The following is a 14,423-nucleotide window of genomic DNA, read 5'->3' on the forward strand; positions in this document are numbered from 1 at the left end:
CACAATTGTTAACATGTATTGAATTGGCAATCGTTTCGTTGTCAAAACATGTGAATACATGAAAAACATTGATTCAATAAACATTTGTTAACTTGAATATCTGTGAGCCAATCATTCTGACAACATGGGCAAACTGCGGTAAGTGGATCACGTCGCTGGCTCGAGACCAAATCGTTGCTGGGATTTCAACCACAACACCCATCGAGCAGCAATTACATATTACATACACTTTAACGGGGTACTTAAATACTATGTCGCTTCATTAAAGCCACTTTGTAAATTAATACAACGTGAGCGCTTTGCGTGCCTCCAAACATTTGGCGCTTCACATTTGTTCGGGCAGAAGATATTGTTCAATGGAATTCCGATGAGAGCGGTTGCATGCCGTTGCTTCATGGACCTATTAGCAACTTCCTGGTTGCTTAGCAACGCCCAGGTTACGTAGCAACTCATTGGATACTAAACAACTTGACGTGCGCGCACACTCCGTCGGCTAGATGCAACGTGAATTAACTGAAATAACTATTGAACGGTGGTTTTTAAAGAAGAGAACCATGGTATCTAGGTGTTCATAAACACGTTGAACATAGGGTTTCTGTGATTGTTGTTGAATCACGCCAACATGGACTCCAAGGTGAGTTGGTAACTCACCGCCTCGGAACACCTGTTTTATAAAAAAAACAGTTGTTAAACTGGATGTATTCACTACTAACCTATCGTTACATTTATAGAACGGGTCTTCACATGATGAGAAGACGCTCCAGAGTCCAACACACACCCGGGACATGGACCAACTCCCACAGGTATGAATGACCCACAGTCAATCAATGCTGTCAGTAGCCTGTGACTTAACGTTACAGACACACAATATTAACTCCTCTGTGTTTGTGTTTGGTAAATGGTAAATTGACTTTATTTATACATCACTTAACCGGCCCCTCAAAGCGCTTTACAATATTGTAAAAAACAATGTACAATGTGTGCCATAAATTATGATTAAATCCTACATTTGTCACATTTAATAAAAATGGCACATTCTTCTTTCACGTACCTACATACGTACATACATAGATATATACATGCATACATATATATATATATATATATATATACTGTATATCCTTAAATTAATAAAACAAACGTATGAACAGAAGCAAAAGTAGCACTGTTGACCAACAGCAAGCCTTGTGTATACAATAGGCTAGCGGTAGAAGTCAATGGCAGAGAAAGACAAGGCCAAACTTCAGCCTCAGCTCTCCGGCCAGATGGGAGTCAGACGACTTCGGAGCCGCAGTAAGAAGTGAGTGTACCTTAACATACACTGTGTACTGTACTGTATAAATGGGCGCAATGCAAAAGCTGTGAAATCATATATTAAGTATACTATATGTGACAAGGGGTATTAGTCGTTTGTATTGTATAAGTAATATTGAAGTAGACTTTATGTTAGGCGGCATCAAGTCAAGTCAAGTCAAGTCAACTTTATTTGTATAGCACGTTTAAAAGAACAACACGGTTGACCCAAAGTGCTCAACAAACAAACAAAAACAATGATAATAGTACAACAAAAATAATTATATATCATGGGAACATCAGGGAGGAGAAAGGAAAAAAATATGGTAGATTGAAAGCTTGGGAGAAAAGAAAAGTCTTTAAATTGGACTTAAAGCGGTCAATGCTGGGAGAGGACTTAATATATAAAGGTAAGGCATTCCAGAGTTTGGGGGCAACAACAGAGAAGGCCCTATCACCCTTGATTTTAAGGCATGTATTGGGGATACAGAGAAGATTCTGTGTTGAAGACCTAAGTGACCTTGGAGCGCTGTACAGAATTTATATGTCACTTATAAACCTGGGTGCCAAACCATTGAGGACTTTGAATACAAAAAATAAAATTTAGAAATTTACCAGTGCAGTTTAGCCAACACAGGAGTTATATGCCCACATTTCTTGGTGCCACTTAATCTAGCTGCTGCATTTTGAACTAGCTAAAGTCTGTTGAGAGTGGAGTGGGTCAGGCCTGCAAATAATGAGTTACAATCATCAAGTCTAGATGTAATGAAAGCATGTATATGAGTTTCAAGACAGAAAGGGCTTCAGTTTTGCGAGGCATTAGTAGTTTAGTATTGTATTTCTAATATTAAAGTATATTATATGTCAGGGGGTATTTGTACTACTAATGCCCCCTTTCATATAGTATCTTAAACATTACTACTACAATACTAGTTTAGTATTGTGTTGGTAATATTAAAGTATACTATCTTTTAGGGGATCTGGCAGTTGGAGTGCCAGGTGGCCGGAGTAGTAAGGCTCTTGGAGGAGGCTTAGGGCGTCCCGGTAAAAGAAAGGCAGGGCATGGCTCAGAGTCCTCGAAACGGCAAGGGAGCTCTTGGAAACGTCGCCTCAAGGACCCTGAGAACTTCCGGCGGGACCTGGTCCACATCATCCTGTGAGCTCCTGGTTTTCACATTAATACAGGCCAATGTTAAGAGTTATTGTCGCTCTCTTCTTCTATCTCTCTTTTCAGTACATGCTGTGGCTCCACATTACCCCCAGTAATGGAGAACATATAGAATAAATGTGGATTCATGTGTGTGAACTATGTAAAAGTTAAGTCTGCTCTCATCCCATAAAAATATGACGTAAATAAAGTATATTTTTACCTTAATTTACTTGTGGCAGTGAAATATTTGAATGTGGTTAAAAGCATGTTTGGTTAAAAGCACACAAAGTAAACTGGCGTGCAATTCACTCTATCTTTCTTTCAGGCAGCAAGACACTGACACTGGGAGGACTGCAGTGGAGAGCAGTGAGCTCCCTAAATATGGCACACTTACAGCATCTGAGAAGGACAATCTGGTGAGCTGTGAACAGTCAATGTTTAATATTACATTTTTATTAGATTTCCTTTCTCAAGGCAGTCTGTTAAGCAGGCATCAGTGTTCTTTTTACTGCCGTTTCCAGGAGTAGCTGTTACAGTATTGGTCTAGGACCATGCTTATGCTTGCTACCGCTAAGTAACAACACAACATGTTTGCATGTCGAATAGATGGATGCCCGCCTAGTTTTGGTCATAAACTGCAAAGAAACACACCCATGTTCACATTTAATGATTAAGCAACCACCTTTATCGAAAGCGAACTCTAGGTAACTGATTGAAAAAGGTATTCAATTAATAATAGAGAAATTACAAAAAAGTTAAATCTTGATAAAGGATTTGGCCAGTTTGCTAAGACCCCAAGATAATTGTTGACATTGTCTATGTCTAGATTTAAATCAGCCATGACTTTGGTTAAACTCAACCCTTCTAGTGGTGTCTCGTGAAGTTTTATTTATACATATACCCTATTTTCCAAACAAATGTTTTGCAGTTCCCATAGGAAACTGACCTGGCTAGGCATTTTTCTCTAATAGTGCTCAAAAACAAACATGTCCACAAGTTTTGATTCTGTGTTTACACACAGACGCCGATGCTCACATACTTTGAGAATGAGGTGCGCAGGTCTGTGCTACATTAGTGGCTGTGTAATAGTCAGTGTGGTTATTCTGAACTCTGAGACCATAGCAACATTTCAGTAAGTCAAAAGGTTAAGGTTAGGAGGGTGTGTTAATCCATATACTTTGCTCAGAATTCTAACTGCACACCTCAGTCTCTAAATCTGTAAGAATGCAGAGTGGCAAGTAAGCACAGCATCTCAATTTGTGGTTTCAACATTTACCAATATTCGAGAAAGCTATCTAGCCAGGGCAGTTTGTAAGGGCAGTTTGTATGGTAGAGCCTAATTGTGGTAGAGCCTAATTGTGTGCTGTGTGGTTCCGTCAGAGATACTACCACTACATCCACTGTGGCATCGACACGGACCATGTGGCTCCCATGGAGGCCTCATGGCTCCAGAACATTCTGGGCCTGGTGCCCACCCACCTGAGGAGCCGGCTGCAGACCATCGAGCAGCTCTCGGAGGAAATGAGAGAAGACTACCTCTTCAGCATGAAGAAAGCCATCGGTATGCCACCCACAACCTCAAGAGTCGCGTGTTTGACTCCATTGCATTTGATTTGGGGTCATGACCTCTGTGCATGTGACTTACCCTTTCCCCCAAGTTCAGATGGTACAGGTTTCGATCATCAAACACCAGTCTTCTTATTCTTTGTTAAGATCATATATGGACTACATCAAATATTTTAAATACAGTATGTTTGGGTGTTACTGATTGCATGTCTTAATGCACACAACTACTGAAAGAGTAAAGTTTTGCTTTTCATCCATCTTTTATAGGTGCAAGGCAAGATTTGTCCGATGTGTTTATTTCCATTTTTAATTTAATCGAAGAAGGACTATACTACTATAAAACCCATTATCTGTCTTTGCAGTGGACTTTGTGCTGCAACACCCAAGAGAGGGAGATGAGGCCGAGGTGAAGGAATGCCCCTCTCATTATGCTGAGTAAGTCTTTCCCATGAAAGAGGATTAGGCCCACATGCGTTTTTTCTTCTGAGATTAAAGTCAGAATTCAGATTTTAATCTCAGTTTTCCGACTTTATTCTGACTTTAAATTTAGAACTCCAAAAAAAACTCCTCCTCCAATATTTATTGTGTGAGGGAACATTTGATATTTGTGCGCTCTTTGGAACACTTAAAGAGACATTTAACCCGAAAATATTTGTATTTTTTTAAACGTGGTAAGGTAATTTGACTTGTATAATTGTTCACTGTAACTGAAATAAATCCCCAATTCAGAGTAGAAATGGGTTAAATTCTATATTATTGCAATTTTCCTCAAAACACTTTGTGAACGTTCCACGCTGCTGCGAAGGTGGTGGCTTTCTTATCATGACATCAGACAACCTTTTCCGAGGTATTCTGACATCACAACCAAGGGCCACTGGCGGAGCAGTTTGTGTTAACGTGTGAAGCTCATTCCGGGCAGCGGTTGACTGCGGTGTCTGCAAGAAAATTGGTCTTTTCGGACACTTATACATAGTATAACGCCAAGGTGTGTGTTGATTGTTTAGCTCCGTCTGAGCAGCGATTTATTTAATGTCCATCTCAAAGTAAGGGTTAGGCTTCCCGGACACCTATAGTATAACGCTACGGTGTTTGGCGAATTTCATATCCAACATTTCTTATTAAAACACTATCTTGAAAAAAAAATATGTTAAAGTTGGTGGGGGGCGTGACCATAGGGATAACACGCCCCCCTCTTACCTAAAACTCATTTATTTCAAATCACAGTGTTCAAATTCCATCTGCTTTTTAAAGTGCATTGCTGTAAATCCTATTAATTTGACATGTCAAGACAAGAGGCAAAATGCTTGATTAGCAAATGTGCTAACAACTTGTCATCTGGTTCAAATGAATACAACTTCACATTTTATTATTATGGTTATTGTACAATGGACTGTAGTAGATGTCTTATATTTCCCATCTCCAGTCTGGAAGTTGGGCCAAAGCCGTGGAGCACGTCATTTATCAAAGCGAGGAAGAAGATGAGTCGACAACTACACGCCATCAACCCTGCAATGCTGCAGGTGCTCCAGCTATGGCATGTATCTTACAGGTAAATATCCCTTACCTGTATTGACAATATCAGGTCAATTCTTTAAGACGGGTTTTGAATGAACTTTACTGTAGCAAGTCTCATGCTACGCGCCATCTAGTTGGCTGCCACACTCTTGGTGACTTTATCACCCCTTGCCCACTGCATCCGTTCGTTGGAGGATCCCATTGACTTTGAATGGGGCAGAGCCGCATTCAAAGTGATTAAACTGTGATGCTGTTGCGTTTTTGATTTGCTGATGTGTTTTCAGCCACGCCTTCCGTCATCCGTTGACGGATGGTGCAGTGGGTAAGAGGTTTAACTCCAGACAAGGATGCTTGGTGGTGGTGTTGGAAGACCAGTTTATTATAAGGTTACAGACACTAATAGATGGTGCTCGATGCAGGGCATGGGCGTGTCCACCTAGATGTGTGCTGGATAGATCAGTCTACCAGCCTACCCAGTGGACTGTAGCAAACGTCGCACATCTATTTGTCACACATCTAGGTGGACATGCCCACTTTTGATGTCATAAGGGGCAGATTTAAAAACGGCTTGTAACGGCTAATCACACTAACACCTGCTGGCATGTCATGGGACCTTCAACCTGTGTACACCGATTTCGCAAAGGAAAACAGGTGTGAAGCCTCTTCCAGGCCCAGTGTCCAATCAGTCTGACTCGGACCCGGTGAGGCTGCCTAAACCAGCCATCACACACCAGCCATCCCACCTTTACGTTCATCAATTTATGAATTTTACACTTTTTGTAAAACAAAAAACAAAGTAAATATTTCATGGTTTCATGAATGCCAAAGACTAGCGGCCTGTACTGAATATTTTGCAACATAACAGTATCTTTCAATGTTTCACTGTTTTCTAAAAAAAAAGGAGTACATCTGTGATGATTACATTATATCCATGATTGATTACATCCCTTGACATGCACACATTCATCCATTTCAAATATAAATGTCTGTTCATACAAAGTTAAACTTTTTTTCTACCCTGCCCAGTGCCCACTCACAAATCCCTCGTTGAGGTTTAGGTTGTTCAGTGTGACTTTGAGGCCCCCGGCCGTGTCCCTTCAGGGATCTGCGTCTGGTGGACTTGGTGGCCTTCCACCAGAGGGTGGATACCTTGCTGTTGTCGGAATTCCATTCCATGGTGGCCTTCCAGGTGGAGAGTGCCAAAGCCACGCTGTTTAAGTAGGTTCTCCCTCTCTCCGGGGGTTCATCCATAACCACCGTGGAAATATACAAACGGATTGTTTGTCAATGGCGAGACATGCGTCTAAAGACTTTGGTCCCTCCCACAGATGGTTGGGTGAGGTACACACCAACTATCACCAGGCGTACACGCGCAAGCTGGTGCCTAGCAACAGCATCACCAACAGGCAGTCCTATTTCAACTGTGCGGCAGCTCTGATGACCTCTCAACTGCAGAGCCTGTTGCTGGACTCCTTGACGGACTATACTTCCTTCATCAGCTGCGACCCGGTGAGAGACTGACCGAGAGACACCCTTAGGTTCAAAACTCCCTGTCCAGTTAGCGTATCTTCTCGTCTTTTTGTCTGACTTTGACATTATGCGTGGTATTTGTGTTTTCTTGCTGGTAAGGGTTAGGGTTATTCTTTTTACTAAAGAAATACCATAAGAGCACAATCTAAGGACTTCGGGCAATTTATATATATTTATTATATTATTATTATATTTATATATATTGTTCTACTGTGTAATGCAGAAACCATACCTCCTTAAAGCCCCTTTCACACATAGTTCCCGGTAAATTAATGGGATAACCTTTTAGGCACCACTAGTTTTTATCTTGCGCCCTACACACATGGCATAGCAATGACGGAATATGGACAAAGGGACTGTCCAGCAGATGGCAGTAATATGCAAGACTTATGAACGCCAGTGGCTCAAAACCCAACAAACTAAGATGACCTTCCTTAATCTGGAACCTGTCCCAGATTAAGGAAGAATGTCAAGAATGTCCCAAACATTCTTGAAAAAACAATTTGTTGGCAGCTAAAATAAGCTGAATTAGTTAGTCTTTCTCTGCAAATAACATGTGCATATTTCTTTCTAGTATCGGTCCATGCTCCCAATTCACACATGAACCAATGCAGGAAATCTTTTGTAACTTTGCAGGGTAAGACTGCAGATGTGAAAGGGGCTTAACATTGAAGGAAAACTATCTGGAAGTACTGCAGTAATACAGTGGGATGTATATTTTAGATCCATAACAGCTCTGCTTGTTGTGAAACTCTGCTTCCTCAGCTGTCGGCCTACAAACACCCAGGCTTCATTGTGCGTCTGATGCTGGCAGACAAGACCATTGAGTTTCAGCCGGAGTTTGCCGACTTTGAGGTGGCCATACTCGGTGTCTACAACAAGATGCTCGGTTCTGTCAGCCTGATACCTCGAGTCGAAACCAAGTTGTTCTCAGAAACGGTGAGAAACACACTCCTCTCATCCCCTCTTACGCTGGCCCTGAAGTGCAAAACACAACAGCAAATCAGAAAACAAAACATCAAATCGCAAAGTGGCCCTTGAAGTGCAAAACACAACAGCACATCACGAAACACAACAGAGGTAGGTATGCATCGGACAATGAAGCCTCGTCCTTATTGGAAGTCAATTTGAAACTTTCGCAGTGTTTGTACCTGGCAAAAGTAGTCTACAAATGAAGTCCGCTGCAGAGGAGGTGGCGTTCTGTGTGTGTGTTGATGGTGAATCTCTGTCTTTGCAGCAATTTATTTAAAATACCAATCCGAGGGTAGGGCTTAATGGAAACATATCATAAAGCGCTACAGTGTATGTGGATAGCGAATCTCCGGGTGAGCAGCGATGTATTTAATGTCTGCGTTGGAGTGAGGGGTAGGCTTCCCAGACACATATAGTATAAAGCTACGGTGTGTGGCGGATTTCACATCCAACATTGCTTATTATTATCAGACTAACTCTGAAAATCTCCTTGTTTCTACTCTCCCCATCTCATTTTCTCTCCCTTCCCTCCCCAGCCGGACCCCCAGTCCGGAAGCGTCCTGAAGCCGGTGGTTCTCCCGATGATCCTAGAGGCTCATCGGGAGGTTGTGCTTAAGTTCTTTCGGACCGAGCGCCTTGCCCCCATGGAGCACTTACGTGTGTACGACAAGTACACGGCGCTGGTGTCCATGCAGGCCCAGGAGGAGGTTAGCCAGTTCCTCCGCGAGCAGCACTCCTTCGAGGAAGTCATGGTAGAGGTGATCCGCTACCAGCAGCTGTCTGACCAGATCCGATACACCTGCTGCAAGGTACTGGTTCAAAGCAAACATACATCGAAGTCACTGTGGTTGTGGACACAAAACCTTACAGTTCTGGGAACAATACTCTTAAAGGTCCACTCTTTTACTATCAGGTTTGATGTTGATTAGCCATGACAAGCCAGCTCTAGGTGACACCATATGTGGGCATGTCCCCCAGATATATAGATAGATAGGCAGGTCTCCGTTTCAATTCCATTCAAAAAGCCTTATGGCACGACCTTTGTTGTAACAGTAATGTATTACTGATGCATTATTGATCTTTATTTTTTACACCTGATGGAAGTATGTTTTCTTTCCCTACGAGAGTTTTCTACTTTGTTAATGCATAATAATTAAAAAATACTTATTAGGGCCCCGCCTTGTAAAACACAGTACTGGGGGAAACACTGGGCTGCATATCAGTTGGTTCACTCCACTGGGTAGGCAGGTAGATTGGTCTATCTATCGTACATCTGGGAGGAAACTAGCATGTGGTACGTAACTAGAGGGAGATTGTCAAATGGCTTGTGATGACTTGTCGAAATCACAGCTGGTGGGGAAATAAGGGACGAAAAAAAAAACACAAAGAACCAACCAAGGATAAACACAAAAAAGCAGAAAGGCAAACTGCCACACCAATTGAGGAATAAGCTGTTACTGTGATAAAGGGCTTTACAAATACAAACTAAACCTCCAATTACTGATCCATCCTTGCAGATACATGTTGTGGTCACTGGGTAATGTGATTCCCTTCTGACCGACTGCTTTGTGCTCCAGGAGGTGCGTCTGGGGATGTACGTGGTGCTCTCCCATGACCTGATCGGGACTCTCACCAGACGCACCGATGACTTGCAGCAGGAGCTTCTGGCTCGACTGCTGGAGGACTGCCGGCAGATGAACAAGGAGTGAGTCGGGTGACTGTGTCAGTGGTAGCGCCCACATAAACGTTGTATTAACGCACTTCATCAGGCCGGATTATCTACCGAGTACATATCTGGCTGCCTAAGATCCCTCAGGATCGTCAGGATCGTCGGGCAAAGCTTTTTTCACAAGCTTTCAGATTCACTGTCGGCCTGGTTCTCAATTCTGCTTCGCTAGAAACGTTCTTCTGACCAAAGGGGCCCTCTTATTGTTTTTGAAAAGAGCAGCAACACTGGTAGTGTCCTAGATCCTCCATGCTGGCTCCCTGGCATGCAGAAATTAGACCCAGTCGAGCTCATTCCCTGTTCCATCTCAGCCTTTTTACTGCGCCCTTAACGGCACTGAACCGGCCTCCTCTTTCCTCTCTTCGCCAGGCTCTGTGTTGACTTTGAGCGGATCACTGAGAAGGCGCTGGCCTCACCCACGGGCACACAGCAGCTGATGGAGCTCAAGGTAAGCAAGGCCACGCATGCACAGTCTGCGATGACACCGCTTTGTCACAGGGTAGAAAACAATCATGTAGACCGTTTTAGGCCGAAAGCGCAGATGCCACTGCCTCACGACTGCTGTTGGGTTGGTGCACTAAGCTGCTGCTGTTGGGTCCCCCACGTCTTTCTGCAAGACCCATGCAACCCGGTCACCAATTCTGTATAACATTCGTTCACCACAAATTACTCTTAAAAGCAGTGCCAACATTTGAATATTTTTAACAATTCAGCAAACAAATGGCAACAGGCTGATTATCATTTATGGGGCCACTCAATGACATGCAGAAGCGTCATCAACACGCCCACTGAAGTGGTGTAAGAAATACCGACTTGCTACTCCTCATTCACATATAAGGTCATTTACATTTCCTACAGAGAAAATACTACCTCAGGGTAGTAATATTCAGGAGATGTTAAGGGTACAAATGTCAGGATATGTTGTTCACACATGGCCCATCAGGAGAATATCAGGACTTGCATGTGTGTCTGAAAACAGCTAGTGTGTGAGCATTTGATTACATTATAAAATTAGTCAATTCATGGTAACAGGGTTGATGTTCAATGGAAAGTGTAGTATATCATGCATACAAATCAATTACAGTGCTTGCCCCAGAAAATGTCTTCATCAAGATGGTCAAGGAGTGCCTTTTTTTTTTATAAATTGGTAGTCAATACGGGGCCCTTTCGTTGTTAAGGCGGCCGCCTTAACCATACTGTGCTGGGGGAAACACTGAATTACTGTTATTCAGGGATGAAAAGTGCATTGACATTTTTAAATGCAATGCAACTACTATTGGTTAGTTGAAAATAATAATCATTGAGATTAAACATCTCTTCCAGTGTCTTGGCCAAGACGGGCAGCAGTAGACTACAGTCACACATAGCATGCACATAAAACATAAGAAAAATAAAACAACTAAAACAGTCCGTAGGAGGGAAGGGGGATATCAATATCGCAAGACATTTCGGGAGGCTCAAGGGGAGAGTAATATTAGATTTGAGCAACAAAGTGTAGTCTTGTTGTGGACTCTATCGACATAATTCACCACACTGTGTTATCGACATGTTTTCGTTGTGTTATAGGGACACTGTCTCTTAAAGATCCCGTGACTTGTGTGTTGAATTGTAGATGTTTGAATTTAACTTGTCTCTAGACAGAACCTTTATAGACGCGTGCTTGTGTGTGTGTGTGTGTGTGTGTGTATGTGTGTGTGTGGGTGTGCGTGTGTGTGTGCGTTTCCGTGTATGTTCATGCGCATGTGCATGTTTGCAGTGTGTGTATGCGTTGTGTATGTGCGTGCTTGCGATGTATGCGTTTGTGCGTGTATGTGTGGTTGAGCTGCAGGCTGCTTGGCACATGCGCACATGACCAACTTGAGTAACTGATGTGACAGGCTTGCTATTCTAGTAGTAAAATCTTGTCTCTTTAAAAAAGGAAATCCCTTTCCGCAGTCAGTGAATGAGGAATGGGGGAGGGATGACTCCTGTGTTTTTCTCTGTTCTTCTTCTTCAGGCCTTTGTGACCAAGGTGGAGACCATTGAGATGCCCCTGCTGGAGCAGAGGCTGGCCGAGTCCAATGCACGCCTCTGCTTCCTGGTGGACTACGTGGAGCTGTCCCCGGCTGACATGGACCTCAACAGGCTGACGGTCCAGTGGTACAGGCGCATGCCTTCAGTCTTCGAAGACCACCGGCTGATCCTCATGGACAAGACCAGGCATTACCAGGCGGACCTTAAAGTCAGTGCTCGAGCCCAGTTAATGTCTGTTGATGTATCTACCTACCTGTCTGTATGTTGATCTTTCTGTCCGTCATGTATCTACCCACCTGTCTGCTGATCTGTCTGTCTGTCATCTATCCAGCTACCACTCTGTCTGTTAATGTGTCTATCTGTCTGTTCATCTGTCTGTCTGTCATCTATCTATCTACCTCTCTGTCTGTTCATCTGTCCGTCTGCTATCTATCTACCTGTGTTTTGCTCTCTCTCTGTCTCTCTCTCTCTCTCCTTCCTTTGACAGATGTAAATATATTAACCTATTATTTAAGTGAGCATTTAAGTGTGTTTGATCTGTCACGCTCAGTTGCGCTGCCAGCGTTTCCTGGAGGAGCTGAAGTCCTACGCCGGCCAGGTGGAAGAGTTCTCCACCTTCGGAGACCTTTCGGAGCTCAGCAAGTACCTGAAAAAGGCCCAAATCCTTAACGGCAAACTGGAGTCAGCCATGATAAAGGTAGAGAGAGAGAGAGTGAGAGAGAGAGAGAGAGAGAGAGAGAGAGAGAGAGAGAGAGAGAGAGAGAGAGAGAGAGAGAGAGAGAGAGAGAGAGAGGGGAAGGGGGAGAGAGAAACTGCCTGTGCCACTGGGCTGGGATAAACAAAGGTAATTTGCTATTCATAGGTATGCATTTTTAATGGGGGAATGAAAGAGTATAGCTGCCAGGGGATATAGTCTACTTGCTTTTGTATTGCTGATTGTTTTATTCATGATGTGTGATGCCTTACCATTAGAGGGCAGTATTGAGCTGTAGTAATCACAAGTGAATATAGGTAGGTTACTTTGGAGAAATGGTTCCTTTTTTTTTGTTTTTTGTGTTTTTTGTTTCCCTAATGTATTTCTTTGTTTCTTTCTCTGTCTGTCTCTATGTGTGTGAAGATTGACGGTTTCAACCAAGAGGAGGAGTCCTACGATTGGCCCGTGTCCCAGTACCCAGAGCGTAAGGAGATCCAGGAGCAGCTGGCTCCTTTCCTCCGCCTCTACGAGACCGCCTCAGAGTTCCGCACCCAGCACCAGCACTGGGTCCACGGCCCACTGTCGGGGGTCAACCCTGACAAGGTGCTCCCCACACCTTAGTGAATCTTCCGGCTTGTTAGTAGTGTTCCATAACACGTGACTCACTGGTGTGCTTTCTGTTAGGCTTACATTTAGACGTTTTTTTTATCTAAAGGGACTAACAAGTTAGCTCGAGATCAATCAAAGCATCCATTCAAAATTGCGCTGTAATCCCCCGTTCATCCAGATTAAGCTAGTCTACTATTGAATTTAGATATGATCTAAAGGGTTAGGGTTCAACAGGGTTACATTTGTTGAAAATATAACTAGTTGCCCTCGGCCTAACCGTAACCCTATATCATATATCAAGTGCTGTCTTAATTTCCCAACAATGGTACAGCTCAACAAAGTGAGTTATGCATAACCACTATCGCTAGAAAATCACATTGCTAGAAGATCAGTCCTCATCTAACCGACCCCTTGATGGGATTGGTGTAGGTGGAGGTAGACGTTGGTAACTACTGGCGGGCACTCTACAAGTTGGAGAAGGGCTTCGTTGACACGCCCAGCGCCCTCAACATAGCAACCAATGTAAAGGCCGAAGTGGACACCTTCAAAGAGCAGATTCCCATCGTGCAGGTAGGAACCAGTCCTGTGTCCTGTGCTAAGGACAACATGTGACTCTACACTTACATCAGAATCAGAAATACAAGGTAAGTATTTAAAAATGTTTGCATTGCTGGTCATGCGATCAGTAGCCAATAGCAGATTTCACTGTCGCATATCCATGCTTTAATTCTACTTCCTCAAAAATCTCAGATTTCCTCAAAAATCTCAAAATTCCACAAACATCTTTCCCGTTTCAATAAGCTTAATGCTATGATCCCACGGTTGTCTGTCTGTCGCCAGGTGCTGTGTAACCCGGGCCTGCGGGACCGCCACTGGGACGCCATGTCAGAGGCGGTGGGCTTCCCCCTGCGGCCCACGCCAGGGAGGCAAGAGGAGGGGGAGGAGGCCTGCGTGGCCCGCTTCCTGCCCATGCGGCTGGAGCAGCACCTGGACTGCTTTGAGGGCATCAGTGAGGCAGCCAGCAAGGAGCACTCCCTGGAGAAGGCCATGGAGAAGATGGAGGGCGAGTGGGGCGAAATGGAGTTCAGCCTACTGCCCTACAGGGAGACGGGCACCTCCATCCTGGCGTCTGTGGACGAGATCCAGACGCTGCTGGACGACCATATCGTCAAGACCCAGACGATGAGGGGCTCTCCCTTCATCAAGCCCTTCGAGGCGCGGATCAAGTGAGCGGGCAGCTGTTGTTATGTGCCTTTTTAAAGGGAGATTTTACCACCAGGTGTGAGGCTGGATTTGGCCGTGTCTGCAAAATCATAATCTCCCGGTCTCGCCCCAATCCAATGATAGAATTATTG

The 14,423-nt window shown here is 43.9% G+C and overlaps 1 protein-coding gene across 1 annotated transcript in view; it reads left to right on the top strand.

Moving 5' to 3' along the window:
- Positions 1–6: 6 nt before the first annotated feature.
- Positions 7–14,423, top strand: part of dnah7 (dynein, axonemal, heavy chain 7) — a 101,222-nt gene continuing 86,805 nt past the window's right edge. The window contains exons 1-19 of the mRNA XM_060039404.1: positions 7–634; positions 732–803; positions 1,201–1,300; positions 2,269–2,449; positions 2,769–2,859; positions 3,824–4,004; positions 4,372–4,444; positions 5,433–5,558; positions 6,626–6,742; positions 6,853–7,033; positions 7,820–7,993; positions 8,563–8,835; positions 9,604–9,731; positions 10,122–10,200; positions 11,749–11,973; positions 12,316–12,462; positions 12,883–13,062; positions 13,498–13,638; positions 13,909–14,294. Of these exons, the coding sequence (XP_059895387.1) occupies positions 623–634; positions 732–803; positions 1,201–1,300; positions 2,269–2,449; positions 2,769–2,859; positions 3,824–4,004; positions 4,372–4,444; positions 5,433–5,558; positions 6,626–6,742; positions 6,853–7,033; positions 7,820–7,993; positions 8,563–8,835; positions 9,604–9,731; positions 10,122–10,200; positions 11,749–11,973; positions 12,316–12,462; positions 12,883–13,062; positions 13,498–13,638; positions 13,909–14,294 (2,867 nt within the window). The 5' untranslated portion in view covers positions 7–622. The remainder of the gene's footprint in view (positions 635–731; positions 804–1,200; positions 1,301–2,268; positions 2,450–2,768; positions 2,860–3,823; positions 4,005–4,371; positions 4,445–5,432; positions 5,559–6,625; positions 6,743–6,852; positions 7,034–7,819; positions 7,994–8,562; positions 8,836–9,603; positions 9,732–10,121; positions 10,201–11,748; positions 11,974–12,315; positions 12,463–12,882; positions 13,063–13,497; positions 13,639–13,908; positions 14,295–14,423) is intronic.

Source organism: Gadus macrocephalus, chromosome 20 (assembly GCF_031168955.1).
Source record: "Gadus macrocephalus chromosome 20, ASM3116895v1".
In the NCBI taxonomy this organism is placed as follows: domain Eukaryota; kingdom Metazoa; phylum Chordata; class Actinopteri; order Gadiformes; family Gadidae; genus Gadus; species Gadus macrocephalus.